We start from the raw sequence: 24,266 nt of genomic DNA on the forward strand, positions 1-24,266 counted from the left end.
ATGTATGCCTGCAGGCCAGAAGAGGGCACAAGATCTCATTACAGACAGTTGTGAGCCACCATGTGGTTGCTGGGAATTAAACTCAGGACCTGTGGAAGAGCAGCCAGTGTTCTTTTTTTTTTTTTTTAACTTGGAAACATTTCCATATAATGTTTGACACAGAAATAATCAAATAGAAGTATACAATGTTGACAGGAGGCAGTACATTTATAATTTATAACCCCAAATTAGAAATGGAAAGATCGGGGCTGGAGAGATGGCTCAGAGGTTAAGAGCACTGACTACTCTTCCAGAGGTCCTGAGTTCAATCCCCAGCAACCACATGGTGGTTTACAACCATCCATAATGAGATCTGGTGCTCTCTTCTGGCCTGCAGTCACATATGCTGTATACATAATAAATAAATAAGTCTATCTTTAAAAAAAAAAAAAAAAAAAAAAGAAATGGAAAGATCTACAAATGAAATTATGAAGGTTCACCAAAGTCATTTAATCTGTCAGTTTCTCATTCATTTTTATGTCTTAATAATATTCTATTGTATGAATAAGCCACATTTTATTTCTCTCCAGTATTTGATAGCTATTTGAGTTGTTTGAACTTTTTTACTATTGGCAACACACTGCTGTAAACCTTCATGTACATGTTTCATAGGTGCACATTTTCAGTAGTTTGTTTTTTTTTTTTTTTGGTTTTTCGAGACAGGGTTTCTCTGTGTAGCTTTGCGCCTTTCCTGGGACTCACTTGGTAGTCCAGGCTGGCCTCGAACTCACAGAGATCCACCTGGCTCTGCCTCCCGAGTGCTGGGATTAAAGGCGTGCGCCACCACCGCCCGGCTACATTTTCAGTAGTTTGAGGATATATTCCTAAGGGTAGAATTGTTGAGTAACAGAGTAACAATGTTTTGCATTTTGACCAACCACCAAACTGTTTTGCCAAAGTGGCACACCATTTTACAATCTCACCAAATCCTTGTTTTAAAGGCTCTGATTTTTGTACAAAAGCATTCAATCATTCTGTCAGACCAAACCAGGAAAAGTAAGCTATAGTTCAGAGCTGTTCTATTCCATTTACTATGCAAAGCCATTCTTGGTGTTTGCAACTCTCAGCCCTTTTGAGTATTCTTGCAGTGTTCACTTTTTCCTCCACCACTTTTTTTTTCTTCTTTTTTTCTGGTTTATTTCTATCTATTACAAATGTATAAAAAATCCTCCATCAACGCTGTTGATAGCAGCAGAACCTTGAGAAATATACCTTTGGTTTGCCTCAGAAAAGGAACACATATTGCACTGTAAAGTTTATAAAATTGGCACAAAACATTGTGATAATGTTACAATACCAGTTTTAAGAGTTCAGTGACTAATGGGGAGCCGATGGGATACATGCAGAACTGTGAAAGTGATCTCACTTAGCCAGCTGTACACATAGACTGTAAATCTACATTCAGATCATTTCTGAACTAAGACTATCACCTCAGTTTATCTGTTGAGGTCAACCAGGAAACCCTAGAATATACCTTGATTTTTGCAAAAAACAAAATAGGGGGAGGGGTTTCTTCAGCATTTCAGTCCACGAGTAACAGTATCCTAACAGGCAAAGTGTTCTCTCACTGTCAACATAGAATGAACTGCTGCTGGAGGTCAACTTGGGCTTTAATTTGCATTAACACTTACATGCATAGTAGTCCAAGTTGTTGATCTCATGACTTTAAAAGGTAACTCTAAAAAAGTAAAATGGCCCTTCTTGGAAGACTAAAGAAAGACATCTAGCCACAGTTGTAAAAAGTCTCATCAAAACAATATACCCTTTTATGAATTACGCCTCAATTAAAAAAAAAAAAAGTAGCCCCAAATAAGAAGCAGCTCTGAAAAAGAAAATATAACTTAAGATATTTGAAAAAAACAAGGTGAATACAGGTTCAAAAATAATTAAGATACATTTTCTTAAGGCTACCTAGAATTAGGCTTTAAAGAATTCTACCATTTCAAGTTTAACACTAGTTACTAGATACCTATTTACAAACAAGATGTTCACCTTTTTTGTTCCTTTATCAAGAGAAAAATCTACCTTCAGACTATGAGGGTGGTGATGGGGAGGGACTAGAAAACAAGATTCAAACAATCCCATGCAAATATCACATTTTTCAAACGGAAGAACTCCAAACTGCACTAGAAGTTCCAATCACTAAGACACTTTCCATTGAAACGATTTAAGTACAACTACATGGCACCAAGGTTTAGGCCTAATATAGGCCTGACAACCAAGTCCTTGTTTTCTGGAAGAAAGGCCTCAAAAGTCCCACTCAATTCCACATAACAATACTTCAAAGATCAATTAGGTTTTCCTTTCCTTAATATTTTTGTTTTTGACTTCTAATCTTAAAGACTAGATTAAAACTTAGCTCATTTCCCAGAAGGCATTGCTTCCCTTTGCTCTATGAAAGAGTCCACCAAGACCTCTTCCTCAAAACCATCTAGCCCCTAGCCTCCAGCCTGTGCTTGTGATGCATCTTTCTCAACATCCTGAAAAGGTAATGTAGGTAAAATATGCTCATAAGCATTAAAACTAGTTGTTAGAAAGACGTAACTAGCTTTATAATTTAAGTTTTAAAACATAAATACTTGCAGCTTGATCTGCACTGACAATGATTATCGAAGCCTAGAATTCAACATTTACAAATTCTCATTCACACACACAAAACACACTATTATCACACAGCTGTGTCTTGAGAAAATCTTCTGCTTTTTAAATCTTTGGCCTCCCAGTCAATCCCAAGTTCAACCAACTTTTCCGAGTTCTGGTAGTTACCTGGACCACTGAGGCATTGCCACAAGACTTCTTCTCTTTTGAAACATCCTTTTTCTCTAGATATTAGGATAGCTACACCAGCTTGTTTCTTCTGTGGTGTATGTTGGTGTGGGATTATCTATTGCTTGATTTTTCATGGATGTGTTTAGCTTCTTTGGGTTGAATTTTCCCTTCTAGTGCTTTCTGTAGGGCTGGGTTTGTAGACAGGTATTGATTAAATCTGGTTTTATCCTGGAATATTTTGTTTACTCCGCCTATGGTGATTAAGAGTTTTGCTGGGTATAATAGTCTGGGTTGGCATCCGTGGTCTCTTAGTGTCTGCATGAGATTTGTCCATGATCTTCTAGCTTTCATAGTCTCTATTGAGTAGTCTGGTGTTATTCTAATGGGTTTACCTTTATATGTTACTTGGTCTTTTTCCTTTGCGGCTCTTAATATTTTTTCTTTGTTCTGTGTGTTTAGTGTTTTGATTATTATGTGGCGAGGGGACTTTTTTTTTGGATCCAGCCTATTCGGTGTTCTGTAAGCTTCTTGTATCTTCATAGGTATTTCTTTCTTTAGGTTAGGAAAGTTTTCTTCTATGATTTTGTTGAATATATTTTCTGTGCCTTTGAGTTGGTATTCTTCTGCTTCTTCTATCCCTATTATTCTTAGGTTTGGTCTTTTCATGGTGTCCCAAATTTCCTGGACGTTTTGTGTTACAACTTTTTTGTCTTTAGTGTTTTCTTTGACTATTTTCTCTATCGTGTCTTCAGTGTCAGAGATTCTCTGTTCCATCTCTTGCAATCGGTTGGTTATGCTTGTTTCTGTAGTTCCTGTTCGTTTTGTCAGGATTTCTATTTCCAGCATTCCCTCAGCATGTGTTTTCTTTATTGTCTCAAATTCATTTTTCAGATCTTGGAATGTTTCTTTCATCTGTTTAATTGCTTTTTCTTGGCTTGATTTGATTTCTTCCCATTTTTTGTTCGTTTTTTCTTCCATTTCTTTAAGGGAGTTTTTTATTTCCTCTTTAATGGAGTTTTTCATTTCCTCTTTAAGGGAAGTTTTTATTTCCTCTTTAAGAGAGTTTTTCATTTCCTCTTTAAGGAAAGTTTTTATTTCCTCTTTAAGGTAGTTTTTCATTTCCTCTTTAAGGAAAGTTTTTATTTCCTCATTGAGGGAATGTTTTATTTCTTCTTTAAGGGCCTCTATCATCTTCTTAAAGTCATTTTTAGGGTTGATTTCTTCTGTTTCTTCTGTCATGGTATGTTTAGGTCTTGCAGGTGTAGAATCACTAGGTTCTGATGTTGCCATATAGGTCTTTATGTTGTTGCCTGTATTTTTGCACTGGCGTCTACTCATCTTTTCCTCTGTGCGGGGCAGGTGGTGTCTGTATCTGAGAGTGCCTCTCTTGTTCTAATTTTTAGTCTTAGTTTAGTAGGGGTTCTTGGTTAAATTGGTGCTATTGGGCTGTTTCTTCAGGGACAGCTAATCTCAGTCGGTGAAGTATATACTTATGATTCTGGTGATCTGGTTTAGTGGCTGGGTAGCGCCTTCTTCTGTGTTCCCAGGTCACGTTTTGTTCATTTGTCAACTCCTCAGCTGATCTTGTTTCTTCAGACTTCAAACTGTAGGCATCTGAATCCTCTCCCAGATGGGTTTCAGCTGAGCAGGGTAGTCTCACCAACACCTCCAAGTTGTTGGGTTTCACAGGATCAGCAGTTGGGCCCTGGGTTGTCCCCAGACGGAATGCCCAGACTCGCCCTGGTTCCGACCCACGGAGATAGCCTCTTCCCCAGGTGTTGGGGCTAGGGGCATCCCCGTTCCAAGCTGTGTCCGCCCCTCTCCGTCCCCGGGCCTGTCCACCCCTGCGGTCTGCCGCCACAGGACCACCTGCGTCCACTTGTCTCCGCTGGGCCTGTATGTCCCTGTCAGCCGCTGCTGGGTCTGTCCGCCTCTGCGGGCGGCCAACGGGCCTGTATGTCTCTGCCGGCTGCCGCCGCGGGCCTACCCACCTCTGCTTGTCACTGCTGCCGGGCCCATCCACCTCTGCGAACTGCCACCGGGCCTGTATGTCTCTGCCGGTTGCCGCTGGGCCTGTATGTCCCTGTCGGCCGCTGCCACCGGGCCCATCCACTTCCGCAAGTCGCCGACCTGCGTCCGCCTGTTCCCGCCGCGTGGCCTGTCTACTTCTGTGGGCCGCCGCTGGGCCTGAATGTCCCTGTCGGCCGCTGCCGCCGGGCCCTTCTACCTCCGCAGGCCGCTGCCACAGGCCTACCTGCGTCTGCTTGTCTCCGCCATCTTGAATCCGCAGCCAGTGTTCTTAACCACTGAGCCGTCTCTCCAGCCCCTCTAACCATAAACTTTACAGTTCTAATTTATTATATATATATTACACCTCAAAAGATAATAGTAATTTTCACCGAAGAGCTCACCTCTTTATACATTTGCCCATGAGAAAGCTGACAACAGCCTGAAATGGCCATGGCTGGTTTGAAAACTCAGACCTGGCAAAGTACCCTCAACAAGACAAAGGCCGAGCCACAGTGGATCAGCTCTGGGATAGCGAGATCCCTAGGATGCAGGTTGAGGGTGCTAAGCACATCAGTAAGCTGCAGTGTTAGCAGCTTGACACGAACCTGCTGCCTAATTGTTGTAGAAGGCTATCTTTAGGACCTAATAGCCATTACTATCTTAAGAACAGCTATGGCCACTTCAAAGTGATCCTCAAGACTCGACTAGCTGATGTTTCCTCATAGAAGAAAGTGCTGGGGAGGGTTATCAGATCCCCATTTGAGATCTCAGCCACTCTTTTTTGCACCTCTCTGTCAGACAAATGTAATTCTTTATGTAGTCTTGTGGTCTCCAGGACTGATAGACCACACAGTGTGTGAAAGGTTAACTGAACAGGGGACTCCATCTCTGTGGTCATTATCCATGCTGCAATGGGAATTTTTGGTGATGTGACTCTTTTGGGGTCACCCATGCTACTCTAAGTAACCCTTTCCCGTACTCTAAGTAAACCCAGTAAAGCCATTGGTTCACCAAGCTGGGCTTTGATAGAATGGCTGCTTTGGCTTGTTCTTGATGCCCTATTTAGAATAAGGATGCATTTGTTCAAAACTCTCCATGAATAGTTCACCCAACAATGTTTGACTCCTCAGATTTTTTTTAAGGATTTATTTATTTTTATTTCAAGGTATGGGTTTATTTTAGGGTATGGGTTTTGCCTGTAAGGACACGATGTACATTCAGTACCTGTGGAGGCCAGAAAAGGGTATTTTATGCTGTGGAAGTGAAGGTTCAGGCAGTTGTGAACACCTTGTGGGTGCTAGGAATCAAACCTCCAAGAGCAAAAAGTGCTTTTAAACACTGAGCCATCTCTTCAGCTTACAGACACTCAGTTTTTAAAATGACTTTCATTATCTTTTGTCATTTTATTTTATCTTATGGTAGTAAGGATCAACTCTGGGACCTCTACCACTGAACCACAGCCTAGTCCTTAAAAGTTCTTGAAAAAAGCCTTAGCATAAAAGCTTTCAAATAGGGCTGGAGAGATGGCTCAGAGGTTAAGAGCACCGACTGTTCTTCCAGAGGTCCTGAGTTCAATTCCCAGCACCCACATGGTGGCTCACAACCATCTGTAATGAGATCTGGCTCCCTCTTCTGTGTACATAATAAATAAATAAATCTTTAAAAATAAAAATAAAAATAAAAAGCTTTCAAATAAACACATGAAATTATACCAGACACAGTAGGTTCAAGTCTGTAATCCTGACATTCAGGAGGCCGAAGCAGGAGGATCAGTTCAAGGCCAGCCTGTACCTTGTCTCAAAAATAATACACATACATTCATACACACACACACACACACACACACACACACACACACACACACACACACACACACACATTCCTCTTTCTAAAAATTACCATTTAAGAGTGGTGTGGTTGCTTGGACTGCTGGCAGTGTCCTATGGGTGCCTGGACTGGTCTACTCTGGTGACCCGTCTAGCAAACACCCTAACTATCATCACAGAGACTTTGTCCAGTGACTGATGGAGGCAGATGCAGAGATCCACGGCCAGGCGCCAGGCTGAGCTCTGGGAATCTAATCGATGGGGGGCGGGGGTGATTCTGCAGGCAGGGAACATCAAGATCATGACAGGAAGAAGCGCAGAGCTGACGGCCATACCACTGGAGGCCCATGAACTGTAGACTAGTGGCTGTAAAGCCCCCACGGGACTGGACTAGGCCCTCTGGATACGGAAGATGGTTATTTGGCTCGAACTGTTTGGGCAGCACCCAGGCAGGGGGATCGGGATCCATCCCTAGTACATGGGCAGGCTTTTGGAAGCCCAGTGCCTGTGGTGAGACGCCTTATGCAGCCTTGGTACAGTGGGAATGGGCTTGGACCTGCCTAGGCTCAGTGTGCCAGGCTCTGCTGATTCCCCATGGGAGACCATGATTTGGAGGGATGTGGGGATGTGGGGTGGCTTGGGAGGGAGGGCTGGGAGATGGGAGGAGGGAGGAGGTGGGATCTGTGGGTGGTATGTAAAATGAGTAGAAAATTTCTTAATAAAGAAAAATGGGGGGGGAAACGGTGTGGTTGTGAACATCTGTCATCCCATCACAGGAGTTCAAGGTCATCTTCAGCTATATAGCAAGTTCAAGACCAGTCTGGGCTATGTAAGAACCTGTATCAAGAGTCTAGGGGCAGAAAAGACGGTTCAGTGTTAAGAGTACTGGCTGAGGGGCTGGAGAAATGGCTCAGCAGTTAACAGCACTGGCTGTTCTTCCAGAGGACCCAGGTTCAAATCCAGCACTCACATGGCCGCTCACAACTATCTGTAACTTTAGTTCCAGCGGATCCAACACCTTCACATAGACATACATGCAGACAAAACACCAAAGCACATAAAATAAAAATAAATAAATAGTTTTTGTTGTTGTTGTTTTTGTTTAAAGAATACTGGCTGATCTTTCAGAGGACCAGGATTCAGTTCCTATGGCAGCTCACAACTTTCTGTAACTCCAATTCTAGGGGATCCTACTCCTTGTTCTGGCCTCCTCAGACACCAGACAATGCACATGGTACATGGACATACATGGAGACAAAATACCCACACACATAAAATAAAATAAAATTTTTTGTTTTGTTTTTTGAGACAGGGTTTCTCTTTATACAGCTCTGGCTGTCCTGGAACTCACTTTGTAGACCAAGCTGGACTTGAACTCAGAGATCTGCCTGTCTTGGCCTCCAAGTGCTGGGATTAAAGGTTGCACACCACCTTTGCACACCAAATCCTGCCATAGTACTATTACTACTACTACTAATAATAATAATAATAATAATAATTTTTAAAAATTGTATAAGGAACTGGATAGATGCCTCAGTGATTAAGAGTACTGGTTGCTCTTCTAGAGGATCCTGGTTCAATTCCCAGCACCCACATGGTGGTTCACAGCTATGTATAACTCCAATTCCAGGGGATCTGCCACCCTCATACAGACATATATGCAGGCAAAACACCAATGCACATAAAATAAAAATAAATAAATCATTAAAAAATAGTATAATTAAATAAACTCATTATATATAAGTTTACAAACTGATTTCTCATTTATATACCTGTCTTAATCTGAATTATTATAGATTACAGAACCTTGGAAAAAGAAAATCTGTCAGCCTGAATATTTCAACATAAATAAGTTCCTTGATTTGTATAAGGTATGCTGCTATGGCATGCAGCATCACTGGTTACTCTGGGCCAGCTCACCAGGCTCCAGCATCAGCATGGCACTATCGTAGAAGAGTCTATGGATGCCAGAAAAATAAGAGAATAAATCTCCAGGCTCAAGACAGGACCCAACCAGAGGCCTCATAGGAGAGTGTTGAAAAGAACAACTCCACACATACTCCTAGATGGGGAGGTTGGGTGGTATAGGTCTCACAGGAACTGCTAGAGGAGGGCCTAGGTCCTGGGATGTGACTTAAAGGCAGTGTCTCTGTAGAAATCTGACCAATGATGCTTCTTCACTTAGATTACAATGTGGTGATCAACCTACAGTATTAGAGTTGGAAATCAACCACAGGAAGCACCATCATAAGCCCATGCCTTTAATCCCAGCTCTTGAGATGTGGAGGCGGGAAAGTCATAAATTCAATGCCAACCTGGGCTACAGAGTGAGATATCCTAGTGAAACAAAGCAAAACAAGTAAGAAATATTACCATGGATAAGTGCTACTCAATTCAAGGTGACTATCTCACCAGCTTGGTGTCCTACCAGAATCTGCCTTCTTTGGAACAAACCAGGAAAATCCCTGCAGAGTCTGGGGGCACCAGTGCTCCGCCTACTGTCATCTCAACATGTGGTTTGCTGGGTTTCCAGAAGCATATCCCTCCACACAGCTGTCTGTTCATTCCTCAGCACAGGTGACACACTACACCAGACCAGCAGGCACTATCTGGACTTTTCTGGTGGGGACTATACACCATCAACTCTGCCAGGTACCCCAGGGTGACAAGTCACCTAGTCTCCTCATCTCAAAGAATGTTTAGGCTGGTCTATGTCCATAGGAATCCTTTCAAGTTCACCTGCTGTGAATTTAATTTTTTAAAAAACATCATGACAATACAAAGCACTTCCATTGGAGCTCAGCCTGAAGAAGGACGGACAATGAGACCCTTCAGTATCACAAGGAGGCTATGGCAAAGTACTGTTCAGAGGTGCAAAAGGGAAGGTTGTGGGACTGAGTCCAGCCGCCCCCTCCCCCTCAAGATGAAAAGTCACTTTGTATGAAATGGGTCAATAGAACCCAATTAGGCTCTGGAGTTCTGTCTGTTATAAGCACTGCTGAATGCCAGGACACCTCTCCCCATAATACCCCAAGTTTCTGACCTGTGCTGCACTTTCCTCCTGTTCTTGCCTCCTTCACTATTTTATGGCATCAGCATTGTCCTTCCCACAACAGACAAGAAGGTGTAATGAACTCTCCCACCTCGGTGCCAGGTCCTCATTTCAACAAAGCATCCAAAGGAGAACAGTTTTGCCTATCTGATCACCAGCTGCCACTCTAAACACACTATAACACAGTCCAATCAGAAATGCTTTCAAGAGATCCTGTCAGTCTTATTTGGGAGGAAAACTACATAGGCAAGATGAAGAGCAGAACAGATAGCAAAAGGTGAAGCCCAGAGGAGTACTATGGAATGTGGGATATGGGTGGACTGAAGCAGATGGTGTCACCTTTTCCCTCAAAGCCATGCTAATCTCTTCCCTCAAAGCTACAACAAGCACAGATGATTTTCTTTACAAAGATGATCAATTCTGAAGGGAAACAGAGGAGTGGAGGGAGGGGAAACAGTGGTTGGGATGTAATATACGAGAGAATTAAAAAAAAAAAAGATCAAAATTTTTAATGTCATTTTAATGTCTAAATGGCTTCATGAAAAGGTGACCTTATCAACAGTATAGCAGATGTCCGAGCCCGGCCAGCACCAGGACTAGAATGCTTGAGATACTCTTCACAGCCATGGTAGATTATGAAACCAGTACATAAGCAAGAGATAAGCTCACATGGTTTTTAGTTCCTGTAAGTGTAACATGGTCCACTATGTTGTGTGGACCAGGATGGCTATGACAGTCTAGGAGGCTTTGAACCCCTAACTCCAACTCCCATTCACTGCGAGGGATGACCTGGGAAGAGAAATGTAGGCTGCATATGATCCAGAGAGGAATGAAAAGAAACTCACCCTGAAAGCCCATGCCATTCATCCCCCAAAGCAGGGAGGTGCCAGAGAGTATGGTCAACACTGAATCCCATAGATTCTCCATCTTGAGCTAGAACTGCACTGAGGTCCTAATGTGTCCTTAAAAATTACAACATGTGGAGGTTCAATCTTCCCAAAGTCCAGTACAATAACTCAACAAAACCTTTAACTTTCAAATAGTTTCACATTTTGATGCTTACAGTATATTTTAGGAATGAGTGTAGCTGGGAGCCCTAGAAATCATTCCTGAGCTAGTTGGATACTATTTCACCTCACAGAAGCATCACTAACTACCCTGAGAATCATCACTGACCTCTCTCTGCAGATGAATCAGGAGAGGCCCCATCCTAGGATGGCCCAGAGAGAGATGGTGAGTACCCAGCTAGAAGGCTTACCTGTGTCCATCACATGGACATGCACAACCCATGTGCTTATTTAATGCCATTTGCACCAGTTATCACATAAATTAAGTCAATTTAAAACTGATTTTCCAGACCTGCTTAGTTACAATGCAGTTGACTTTTTGCTTAGAAAATCACTTATAAAAGTTGAGTCGTCCCAGGGGCCACCAGGAGCTGAGATGGAGACATACAGACAGGACAAGACAAGTGGCTAGGAACAGAAGGTTTCACATCTGAGCAACTGCTCAGAAGGCCCCAATGGCACCTGACATGTGTCTGCCTGACATGTGTCTTTAGAAGAGAGCCTTTTCTCCTATAAATAATTTATCAATCTCTAACTCTTTAATGAAAATAAACTGACCTCCATCAAGTGTCATAATTTATGTTTCCTAATCTTAATCTGAGAGCCAGGGTGGGAGAGGCTCAAAGAATGACACACCACCATGACATGCAGGAAGCATCCCACGCTCCAGCCTACACCTCAGATCCTTATCTCAGCCTTCAGAATCCCCAAGCAAAAGCAGTTCACAGTTGCCTTGGCAACCCAAGGATTTAAGACTAAGAAAGTATACAGCCAAAATCACTTGTTGGATTCTGAAAACACCTTCTGCTCGCTGACTACATTTGAAACCTCCAGCCCACAGGCTCTAGAATTGTTCCACTTACTAATTTACCATTGACTCCCATGGGATGCATGCCCCCAGCACTGACACCTGTAGGGAAACTGTTGGGCACACGCATATATTCTAAAACAAGTAGAGGATGGCTCCAACATTTGTGAGCCTCAAAATGTGCCCCAAAAGTCTCAGCATTCACCAGGTTTGGGTCAGAACTGACAAAAGATTATAAGCAAATGTAGAAGGCAGACGTTACTATCCATGTCTATTGCCTTGAGGGCTTCTCCATAGAAAAATTATCAGGAAATGACTGATACTCTTCTGATTCAGTTCAGTCCATCCCTAGGGAGAATAGGGGATGCTTGGAGATATGTGTACATGTCAGGAGATATTTGTGGTTGTCACAACTGTGTCAAATGCCACTGAAACCTTGTGGGTACAGATGCTGCGCAACATCCTCCCATCCCCAGGAAATCAGCACAGAGAACGATTCTGCCCAACGTGGAGCAATGCTGAGCAAAACCAACCTTTACAAACATGCCAAAATCTGGCTCTGGCTCTGTGCTTGGTGTCTTAGTGTTGGAAACACAGGGCAATGAGAACTTTAAAAATAAAACTGAAGTGTGTGGAGAGAGATGGTTCAGCGGTTAAGGGCACTTGTTGCTCTTGTAGAGGACCCAGGTTTAATTCTCAGTACCTATGTGATGGTTCACAACAATCAGCAACTGCAGTTCCAGTGTATATATGATGCCGTCTGCTAACCTCCACTGGCACCAAGCACATACATGGTATACATACATAAGTGCAGATAAAACATTCACACAAAATAAATAAATCTAAAAAAATTTTAAGTTCTGGAGATGGAGAGTAGTACAACATGAATATATTTAATGCCAATGAACTACTCACTTAAAAATGTTTACAAGGCAGAGGGGCTGAAGAGCTGGCTCAGCAGTTAAGAGTACAATTTTTTGCTGAGGACCCAAATTTAACTCCCAACATCCATATCAGAAAGCTCTCATCTGCTTCTGGCCTCTGTTGGTACCTGGAGTCAAGTGCACATATAATTCCCCACTCCATCTCATACACATGTAATTAAGATTAAAAAAATATAAGTTTTAAAAATTTAAGTATGTGGATACTGGTATATGCATGTGAGTACAGGTACCCATGGAGGCCAGAGGTATCAGACCTCTCTGAAGCTAGAGTTATAGGCAGTTGTGAGCTGCCAGACATGGATGCTGGGGATTGAACTCAGGTCCTCAGCAAGAGTAGAACATGCTTGTGACCACCGAGCCATGAGACACACTCATCCCTCACTATGAAGCTGTTTTCAATACAACATCCCAGTTTGAAGCAGCAAGAAACTGAAGACCAAACACTACAAGAGCCAAGCAAAAGTCTGGGGTAGGGAATAGAACTGAGAGCCACTCTAGTGACTTTCTGGGTGTCCCTGACAGTACCAAGGAAACGTCTGATAAATGAGGAAAGACAGACAATTCAGAACAGCTGAGCTTCCCCAACTATCTCCCTACTGTTCCAACTACAGACCCTGTACCTTGTCTCAGTGGTTTCATGGAAGCCCCACTCAAGCAACCTCTACATACTGGAGCTGTATTGATGGGATAGACACACCAGGACTGTTAGGGCCCCAAAGTCATCTTAGCCTTGGTTACATGTAGGTCATATTCCCTGCAGTCACACTAATGTACTGTGATAGAAGGTGACCATAGGAAGCCATTAGTGTGAGCATGGGAATATATCACTTCACCAACAGCCATGAAGTCATCAACACAGTGACCTGGGCCATCTGAACCCAGCTTGTCACAAGAAAGGCTTACTTGAGTCTTGGCTGCTGAAAGGCCATCCTGATGTGGGCAGGAATGAGGGTACTGGGGAGCCAGCCCGGCTGTCCTCCTCCACCTGCTGTGTGATATGTCGGACAGTCTCTTTGTTTTTTCTATTCTTCCTCCGGCCTGTGGGCTGCCAGCCATCCCCAGCACCCTGCTCTGATAAAGAGTTCTGTATTGCAGTGTCCTTGGAGGATGGAAGTTCACTCCCTCCATAATGTGATGGTGAAACCTGTTCTTCCTTGATGCGCAAAGACCCATAGCCTACATCTCCAGGCCACAAAGACTGTGAAGAAATGTCATCAGGACCATCAACCTTAGGCTCCTGGTCCTCCTTCCCATAGCTGCTCCCTCCTTCATGACAGCTAGCAATGGCAGAGTCTCCAGAAGAATTGGCAGGACTTGTTCTCCGAGCCAGCCATGGGGAGATGCTCCTTCCAGCCATTACAGCTGAGATCAGTGCCTCTGTGCTGTTGCTGGCTGGGGTGCCAATCTCAAACTCAGAGAGTTCATCTGAGGCATCTGACTTGATGCTGATGTCCAGTGCAGCCTTGATGAAATCATGGCAAGCCTGCACAATGTCAGTCATCTGTAGGAAGCTGGCAGCTGACATCACCTCAATAACATTCCTGCTGGTAAGAGCCAGGTGGGCAGAGTACATGAAGTCAATAATGGCCTTGAAGCCTTGGGCTGTGACAATGTCCAAATGAGTGACTGTTGCCTGGTCAGATGTCTTCTGTACCTGGCAGTAGAGTGTCTTGAAGTAACGGCTGCTCCCAAGCAAGACGTTCTTGTGTGCCTTGAAGACCTTGCCCTCCACCACGACACACACATCACACAGGACTCCGTGCTGCCTCTGCTCATTGAGCTCTCGAAGCAAATGCCGGTAGTGAGAAGTGATTTCCATATCTTCCTTTCGGTTGTTCATCTGGGAGCCTTGCTGCTTCTGCCTCTTCTATAGACTCTGTGGGGAGAAGAAGACAGTTACCCATACATGAAACCCCTCTGCTGTGAAATAAATCCAGGTAGATGGCAGCAAAGTGCATGCAAAGGTTCGGCATCCATCCAGAACACACAGGCTGCCAAACCAGAACAGAGTGGAGGCAGTGGGGACAAAGGCTAAGAGCAGAGGCCATCACCACAGGCCCTGCAGCACAAATGTGCTGAAAAGGTCTGAAGTCATGACTCACTCTAACAGCAATTGGCAAGTGGGTATCAGCCCTGTCCTGGGTAAGATGTCTGAAGTACTTCTAAGACCAAGTACTTCTGGACTTGAGGTTTTAGACAGAAATCTATATACAACAGCTAACATACCCAAACAAAAACATTGCCCATCAGTAGACAAAGTTATTTTCTCACACAAAATGAAAAGTTAGGTTAAACAACCTAGCCCTGCAGTCTTCATCCCTCACATTTGAGAAAACATCCTTTATATATAAAAATATATAAAGAAGGGGAGGCGGTGGGAGAGGATGGAAGGAGAGGAGGGAGGGGAAATTGCACTTGGGATGTAAAATAAAAAAATAAATTTAATTAAATATACACACATATATAATTAAGGCATACACTGTTGGGAGCCATGCGGCCTAATTTCGGACCAGTATATGAGTGCTTGTCCAACAAGTCTCCAGATGAGGCAAAAGCCCACAGGGACAGTCTCACTCAGCAAAGACAGTGGACTTTGAGATAGAGCAGAATACTGCTGGGACCACACGGCCTGCATGCTCTCTTCTCTCCTGTAATATTGATAATTCTTTTGGTAGTTTTTGTGTCATTTTGTAAACCATGCAGAGACAGATGTGATCATTCTTGGAAACCCCATTTTTTTCTCAAATATGTTCCCCTAAAATTCATTGGGAGCTGATACTTCTCAGGTTTCTTGTCTGGGGATGCCAGCTGTCACTTCTGACCCTGGGAGCTGTTCTAATTCAGTGCTGACAGGATCAGAGGCAGATCAACCCTATTTCTGTAAAAATGTTTTGAAGGAGATTGTTGTTCTTGAAAATCCGTGCCTATGTCAATCATATTTTAGTTATGTAAAGACAGGATATACCTGGCTCGATATTTGGCCACACAAGTAAAATGGTAAGTGTTTTTGGTTTAAAGACATTTTGATGCGGAGCTGGAGAGATGGCTAAGTGGTTAAGAGTACTGGCTGCTCTCCCAGAGGTCCTGAGTTCAATTCCAGCAACCACATGGTGGCTCACAACCACCTGTAATGAGATCTGGTGCTCTCTTCTGGCTTGCAGGGTCACATGCAGGCAGAACAATGTATACATAATAAATAAATAAATCTTTTAAAAAAAGATATTTTGATGTAAAAGTTGGGAGAAAACATATTTGACAAATTTGTTTTTGCCAGAGGTTAACATTGGAGGATGGAAAAAAAAACTTGTTAGTATGGAAAAACATGCTTGTTTTTGATGTTTACATAAGATGGCTGGAGCTATTTCAGGCTGGCCACTTTTGTGAAACTCAGCTGGTGGTTGGACAATTCATTCCTTCATGCCAATGCCCCTTCCCTGTCTCAGGACCTAAACTCAGGCTGCAGACAGATCATGGCAGTATGCCTTTAATGCCAGTACTTGGTAGGCAGAGGCAGGTGGATCTCTGTGAGTTCAAGGCCAGCCTGGTCTACAGTATGGTCTACAGAGTGAGTTCCAGAAAAGCCAACGCTACACAAAGAAACCCTGTCTGAAAAAAATAAATAACATACACACGCAAATTTGTAGGTATTCATTGTACAGAGGCCATACTAATCTTCTGTATCATTCTGATGTTGCTAAAGCAAGGACTCTAGCCATTGTTTGTTTGTTATTGTTGTTTTTCTCTCATACATTACATCCTGATCAGTTCCCCTCCCTCCACTCCTCCCAGTCCCTTCCCACCTCCCCTCTCCCCCAGATCCACTCCTTATCTCCCTTCAGAAAAGAGCATGCCTCCCAGGGACATCAACCAAACACCATTTAACAAGTTACAAGACTAGGCACAAACCCTCATATCACAGCTGGAGAAGGCAACCCAGAAGGAAGAAAAGGGTCCCAAGAGCAGGCTAAGAGTCAGACACACCCCACTCCTACTGTTAGAAGTCACACAAGAACACAACAATAACATATATGCAGAGGACCCAGTTCAGACCTGTATAGGTTCCTGATTGTTGCTTTAGTCTCTTGAGCCCCTATTAGCCCTGCTTAGTTGACTCTGTAGGCTGTGTTCTTATGATGTCCTTGACCCCTCTGGCTCCTACAATCCTTCATAGCCCCTCTTCTGCAGGGTTCTCTGAGCTCCACTTAATGTTTGGCTGTGGGTCTCTGCATCTGCTCCTGTCAATTGCTTGATGAAGCCTGTCTGACGACCACTGGGCTAGGCTCTGGTCTAGGAGTATAGCAGAATATTTTGTTGACTTTTTTTTTCCCCAGTCGTGTTTGGTTCTATCCTAGGTCTCTGGGCTATTCAGCCTCTGGTTCCCGGCCATCCAGGCAGCGTCAGGCGTGGGCTCCCTCTCGTGGCATGGGCCACTGGTCGGACCAGTCATTAGTTGGCCACTCCCACAAGTTCTGTGCCACCATTACCCCAGCACATCTTGCAGACAGGACAAATTGTTATGTTGAAGGTTTTGTGGCTGGGTTGATGTCCCAGTCCCACCACTTAAGAAGCCTTGCCTGGTTATAGAAGATGGCCAGTTCAGGTTCTATATCCCCCATTACTAGGAGTCTTCGCTCAGGTTACCTTCATAGATTCCAAGGAGTTTCCATTATACAAGGTTTCCACATTGCCCCTGAAATGCCCCCCAATTCCGGTAGTCTCTCCCAGTACTCTCTCCTTCCATCCCACTACCCCTCCCTAACCTGGTCCTCACCTGCAAGATCTTTTCTATTTCCCCTTCCCAGGTAGATCTATGCACCTCCTACCCTTAAGCTCTCCTTGTTACTTGGCCTCTCTGGATCTGTGGATTGTAGCATGATTATCTTTCACTTGACAGGAAATGGGTGGTAGTGGTGCACACCTTTAATCTTCAGTTTTTGAGAAAGGGTATCACAATGTAGTTCAAGATGGCCTCAAACTCTCAGGTCCTCTGGCTTCAGCCTCCTGAGAGCTGGGATCACAGATATGTACCACCAGGTCCAGCATCCTTTTCTTGACTAACTGAAATGTGTGTCAACACTTGTACCCTCCCCAAGCCACCACGTGAAATGACCTATCAAATATCCTCAAGGAGAAGCAGTAACTCTGTGTTCCATCTTGCAGGCTGGGCAAATAAAGGCAGGAAACAGTTCCTTCCTTTCCCTCACACTGCTATGGTCCCCACCTCCAGTCCCTTTCTCATAGTAAGGTCCCTACACTTCTTCTCATCTGACCTGAGGGTGTAGGTAGACTGTCCCACCCTCTTCTGTCTCCCTTCTGCTGGTGGTAGGACAAGTACATTTGCAGAGTCCACAAGAGTCAGCCCAAGCTCCCAGTGACATCCCACTAGACTATCTCCTTATCTTGAAGAGCACTGTGTAGGTACTGAGGCTATGCCTCTGAACAAGAATATCTTCCTTATCCTATCTTTCTCTAGACTTGAAGGCTGGTGCTTAAACTGTTCCTACTGTACATCAACCCTACTACACTGGCATGAATGCCAAATGTTCCCCAACAAGTAACCAAGAAGGTCGTGATCCCAGGTTCAGGACTAGCCACAGGGAATGTGTGCTCACAGACTGAGCAAGTTTTCACCCTGAGTTCACTAGAGCACTGGGGGCAGATGTCACTTCCAGATATCATCCCTTTATTATCTTTATTCTTCACATGGGGCTCTACCATCCCCAGATTAACTGATGTTGAAGGAGGAACCAAATCTCATTTCAAATAGAATAAAACAATCCCTAAACTAATTAGTATCAGCGAATGCCTATAGTCTGTAGAAAGTGACAGCCAAGTGATAAGGGACATCAGAAATGTCATGTACCCTACATTCAAACCAGGAAGTAATGTTTCATTATTTATTTATTTTAGGCAAGATCTCACTTTATAGCCCTGACTGTCCTGAAACTCACTATTTAGACCAAGCTAGCCTCAAACTCACAGAAACCTGGCTGCCTCTGCCTCCCGAATGCTGGGATTAAAGGCATATGGCACCACACCTACCCCGTAATTATTTTTTATATGAGAAATAGCTCTCTTTCATACTTACTAAATAGATTCTTTTTCAAAATGGAGAACATGCACATGTGAGTCCATGTGTTCTTTGGAGTCTAGAAGATAGGATTAGATCCTTGATCTGCTAGAGCTAGAGTTACAGACAGTTGTTAAGCTATTTGATGTGGGTACCAGAAATCAAACTTGGGTCCTGGGAAAGAGTACTATCTACCCCTAACTGCTGAGCTATCTTTCCATCTTCCATACATGGATTCTCAGGGCTGGGGACTTAGTGGTAGAGCAGATGCTTAGCATGTTTGAGACCCTGTGTTCCCTTTCCAGCACAGAAAGAGAGGAAGGGCAAAGAAATGGGGGAATAAATTGAATTATATCTTTCTTTAGCAAAAACAACTACTTCCTCCTAGGGTTTGCATTTCTAAATTAATTTCAATATAAACTTCAAATTACTGAATAAATTATTATCCAATCAGGAAGCTTAAAACCAGCAATATATTCATAGATTTTGTGGTAAGAAAAGCTATAAATTTTCATCTAGTAGATGTCTTAGATGTTTTATTGCTGTGAAGAGACACCATGAACACAGCAACTTTTTTTTAAATTTAACTTCTTTATTGATTCTTTGGGAGTTTCGTATCATGCACCCCAGTTCTGCTCACCTCCAGGTCCTCCCATATCCTCCCCTCACTCCTGCAAAACAAAACAAGCAAGCAAGTAAACAAACAAAACTCTTCACTTCTTCTTTCCCACCTCTCCAACACCTCTTCATTCATCCTGGTGGCATTGGGGTGCTCAGTGTGTCATAGAGTGTGTCCTTCTGTCCTATCAGCTTTACCAGCAAATTACTAGAAATTGTTGATTGCAGTGAGTCACTGGTCTGGTTCAAGACCACTGGAATTTCTCTGGGATGTCCTCTGGCTGCCCCGAGTCTTGGAGATCCTTCAGGTATTGTTACACAGGACCAGTTCCTTCACAAGCTCCAGCAGGTCCTAGAAGGAGTAGCTGTTAGGGTGGGTCAACCCAGGGCCCAGCTGTGGTCCTGGGTAGTAGCTGAGCTGGCCAGTCCAGGCCACTGGGGCCACTCGCCTCAGGTGAGGGGTAGAGTCAGCTCCCCTATGCCCAAGCCCTCAGGGTCAGTTTGCCCTCACCTGTGGTGAGGGGTGGGGCCATCTCTTCTGAGTGCAAGTGCCAGCTCTCTTGCTGCAGTGTCCATCGAGAATCAAGGCCAGCTTTCCCTGAGCCAGCAAAGGGCAGGGCCGGCTCAGCATGGCCCTCTGATTTCATTTTGCGTGGTTCCTAAGGCTCCCTGAGGTGATGGACCACAGACATCAACACAGATTCCAGCTGTAGCTGGACCACAGACCCAGACATGGGACAGCAGCCTGGGCCCGGACAACATCCTGGCTCTGGGTGGAAGCACTGGCCATTAAGGTTGGGATGGTTCTGGCAGCAGCATGGCCCCAGGTACCACCAGGGCGTCTATATGACCTTTGGTGATAATATGGGACTTGAACTTCAGCACAGATCTCAGTCACAGTAGGACCATGGACCCAGACATGGTTCTGGCCAGCAGCCAGGTCTGGATGTCACCTTGCCCCAGGTGGCAGTGCAGGCCACTCAGATTGGCACAGGCCCCAGCAGCAGTGTGGCCCTAAGACACCAACATGGCCCCAGACCTCAGGTGTCTGCACGGCCTTAGATGGTAACAGGAGCCTCGGACATCAGTGCAGACCCTGGCTACAGTAGGGCTATGGACCCAGACATGGCCCTCAACTGCAGCTCTCACTTGGACATTACCATAGCATCGGTTATCAGCGTAGGCCACTTAGACCTGCATGCATCATGGTCCTCGGGTACCAACCTGGACTCAGGTGGCTGACCTGACCCTGGGCATACTCATGGCCCTCGGTGACAACAGGAGCCACATACATCAATCCAGACCCTGGCCACTATAGGGCCACAGACCCAGGCACGGCCTTCGGCAGTGGCCTGGGCCAAGATGACACCATGGCCCCAAGTGGAAGTACAGGCCATGCAGATCTGTATGGCCCCTGCTGTAGCATGGCCCCCAGACTCCAAGGCCACAGACTGTGGCCCAGACCCCAGGCTTCATGGCAACATGGGCCATGGACATCAACAAAGACCTTAGCTGTGATAGGACCATGGACCCAGACATGGTCCTCAGTAGCAGCCTGGGTCTGGTTGTCACCATGGCCCCAGGTGGCAGCGAAGGCCACCCATATTGGCACAGGCCCAGCAGTAGTGGACCATAGCAACTTGTATAAAGGAAAACATTTAATTGGGGCTGGCTTATAGTTTCGGAGGTTTTGTCCATTATTGTCATAGCAGGAGCAAGGTCACATTCAGGCAGACAAGGTGCTAGAAAGATAGTTAAGAGTTCTACCACGGGCTGGAGAGATGGCTCAGAGGTTAAGAGCACTGACTGCTCTTCCAGAGGTCCTGAGTTCAATTCCCAGCAACCACATGGTGGCTCACAACCATCTGTAATGAGATCTGGTGCCCTCTTCTGGCCTGCAGTCATACATGCTTTATACATAATAAATAAATAAATCTTAAAAAAAAAAAAAAAAAAAAAAAAAAAAAAAAAAAAAAAGAGTTCTACCACACTGAGCTGAATCCCCAGGGAAGTCCTTGCCCTGGAGGAGGTGGGAATGGGGAGGTAGATTGGGGGGAGGATGGGGGGGCAGGAGGAGGGAGGACAGGGGAATCCGTGGCTCATATGTAAAATTAAATTAATTATAAAATTTTTAAAAATTAAAATTAAAATTAAAAAAAGAGTTCTACATCTTGATCTACAGGAAACAGGAAGTGAACTCATACCACACTGGGCATAGCTTGAGCATATGAGACTTCAAAGCCCGCCCACACAGTGACATACTTCCTCCAATAAGGTCACACCCATTCCAACAAGACCACACCTCTTAACAGTGCCACTCCCTAAAGGCCAAGCATTCAAACACACGAGTCCACGGGGCCATCCTATTCAAACCACCACAGGAAAAGAGTCAGTTATAACTAAAGGGGTAAAGTGATGATATTTATATAATCTCTCAACATCAAAAGAACATTTGTGGGTGTTATGTCAACTTCAGAGCAGAAGCATTATGGCAGCTGGTCATCTGCTTCCAGTAGCTTGTTGGCAGCTGTGTTTTGGAACTGGAAGCTTCTTTCACTGAGCACCTGGGAGACAAGTGGGAAGCTGACCACAGGCTAAGCTTCCTACATCTCTATGGAAAGGAGGACAGAGACCTGCCCTGGGGTCTACTCATGAGACACACCTTGTGGACGGACAACCTCCCTTCACCTAGAAGAACCCATGCTGCTATGCAGGAGCACAGGGGAGCTCCTTACCACAAGGGACACTGATGCCACGTCACTATAAGAAAGGGTCCAAGAGCTGCGGAGACAAGGAACTGTTTGGGATGGATGCTACCACACTGCACAAATGATACAGAAGTATCAAAAACCTCAGGGGCTTTGCTTTCCCTATGAATTCTGATACTTTAGCCACAGTTCATTCACTTCAAGATACTTCAGGTTTTTGTTGTTTGTTTGTTTTTGAGACAGGGTCTCTTTTGAGGTAAGACTTATGCCTTAACAAAAGCCTTAGAGAGTTAGAACAAAACCAAAAGTCTATGAGAAGAGTAGCAATAGTCCCCATTGGGAATAGTCTGTCCCTTTATTTTGTTTTGCTCTCCTTTCTCTGTCACATAGCATGTGGCTTGCCTGATATAGGGCAGAGATTTTGGAGGAAATGTTTTAAAGAAGCATGCTTGGGTCTAGAAGATGAGGAGCCATACCCCAACCCTAGAGCCAGCTTTTAATTTAAGCAGGACAGCATAAAGCAACAGTCTAATGTCATTCATACCTAAAAGACACCCTGTAAAACTTAATCCAGTAAGTTTAGGAAAGAAGACTTAAAGACAGGAAATTTTTGAGCCCTAGACACAGAGAACACTGAAAGAAGGAACTGAGAGATCACTAGCCAGGAAGGAGTGTGTGCCAGGTGTGTGCATGGTGTAGCTGTCCTTTTTCTCCTTTTTCTCTCCATTGGGTCTCACTTCCAGCTCCCACTGTGCAACAAGCTTACAGACCCATCAATGGTAACTTAAAAGACAGGACATTTACACAGAAGAAGGTGGGGGACCCAGAAGAAAAACAAAATGGGCTTGGAGTGCAGAAAAGAGAAAGCTTGAATGTAGAGAAAGGGAAATACTTTTCCATTTCCCCAATTGCTCGCAGTTTTTGTAAACGTCCTGAATAAAATTGGGACCTAGGGTGCCTTTAGGCGGCCATTTGGATTGATTATAAGGGATACTGAGGTCAAATTCGACTGCAAAAGTGAATAAGTTTAGGGCCCTCCAGGTCGGGTACCAGGTGTAGAGGCATCCCAGGGAGAGGGTATAGGAGACACCACTCCCATGGAAGAGAGAGAAGAAGGAAAGTGTCACCGCAGCTAGTAGTCGTGGGTTCAGAGAGGACCAAATGAGGATCAAGCCATTCAGCAGGACTTAGCCTAGCTAAGTTTCCCAGAGGGGAAACTCAGTACTTGGTACCAGGGCTTTCGAAGAGGCTAGAAGGTGAAGATGAAAACTAAGCTCTAAGGGGGGGGTTGTCTCACCCACAGGAAAGGGTTGGGGATGGGGTCGCAAAAGCCACAAGGGCCTAGATGAGCTGTGGGATTACAGGCAGCTTCAGATGGGAGAAGAGGGCAGGAAGGGGTGCAGTAGCCCTGTTGGGCCTGAGGAACCTGCAGGATTGCAGCGCTGAGGGTGGTGGGATGGAGTCAGGTAAAGAGGGCCAGCCATAGCCTTAAAGACCGTGGCTGGGGGTGCCTCCATCCCAAGAATACCAGAGGGGTACCAGACACTCAACAGTCACTTCCTTGGACTCAGAGAAACGTTTACACCAACCAAAGGGGAAGCTTACCCAACTGCTGCTGGTGGATGGGGTGCTGAGCGATCAGTGAGCCGGAAGATGAGTCTGTTGAGGGTGGACTGAAGATGAGGGATAGGATCCCAGTGTGGCTCAGACCATGAGGGGGAGCACAGGCACCAGGAGTGCCTATCTGAGTCACAACACCAAATATAAGCATATTGGATACAGTTACAAATCTGAAAAATCTGTAATACTGGGGTTGATAGTTAAAAATCTATACTTAGGTAATCTTAAAGGAAACATGTGGTGTGATGCCATTTTGGGATAAACCAACCAAGAAGGAAACAACTCCTAGCTATGAAGCCCAAACCAGATGATTCCTCCACTATTTTCTATCATACTAGAGAACCTCCCCACTTATCAGCCTCAACCAGCAGCCCCTTCTCTTCTTCTCTAGCCTCTCTGATTTTCCTTTCTCCCTCCTCAGCAACATGCTGCCCACCCAGTCAGGACTGAGTATGTGTTGTTAAAGCAGAGTACTCAACTATCACATAAAAGGCCTTGCTCTATGAAAACCAATTAGGTATCCAATATATTACCCAATCTTAAACCCTCACTTTCCATGATGTTTATACGATTCTCACCAACAATCTTTTCCCAGGAGAGTATAGGTGAGTCTGGGACCAGGCTAGGGCCCATGCAGATGAAATCCACCAAACTGACAACACCCATCCATTTGAGGGTAGGGAAGTCCCCAACCAGGACCCTGAATGGAATTACAACATTCCATGGGACATCCCA

General features: G+C 44.6%; 1 protein-coding gene across 3 annotated transcripts in view; it reads right to left on the reverse strand.

The window, feature by feature from the left end:
* Zbtb46 (zinc finger and BTB domain containing 46) overlaps positions 1-24,266 on the reverse strand; it is a 91,563-nt gene that overhangs the window by 33,281 nt on the left and 34,016 nt on the right. For 2 of the 3 annotated variants that reach the window (XM_076571412.1, XM_076571413.1), the window contains exon 2: positions 13,419-14,391. In XM_076571412.1, the coding sequence (XP_076427527.1) occupies positions 13,419-14,355 (937 nt within the window). In that variant the 5' untranslated portion in view covers positions 14,356-14,391. Of the gene's footprint in view, positions 1-13,418; positions 14,392-19,316; positions 21,125-24,266 lie in introns of those variants that run through there. The other variant, XM_076571414.1, reaches the window with a different exon arrangement.

The sequence above is a fragment of the Peromyscus maniculatus genome, chromosome 4 (assembly GCF_049852395.1).
Source record: "Peromyscus maniculatus bairdii isolate BWxNUB_F1_BW_parent chromosome 4, HU_Pman_BW_mat_3.1, whole genome shotgun sequence".
NCBI lineage: Eukaryota > Metazoa > Chordata > Mammalia > Rodentia > Cricetidae > Peromyscus > Peromyscus maniculatus.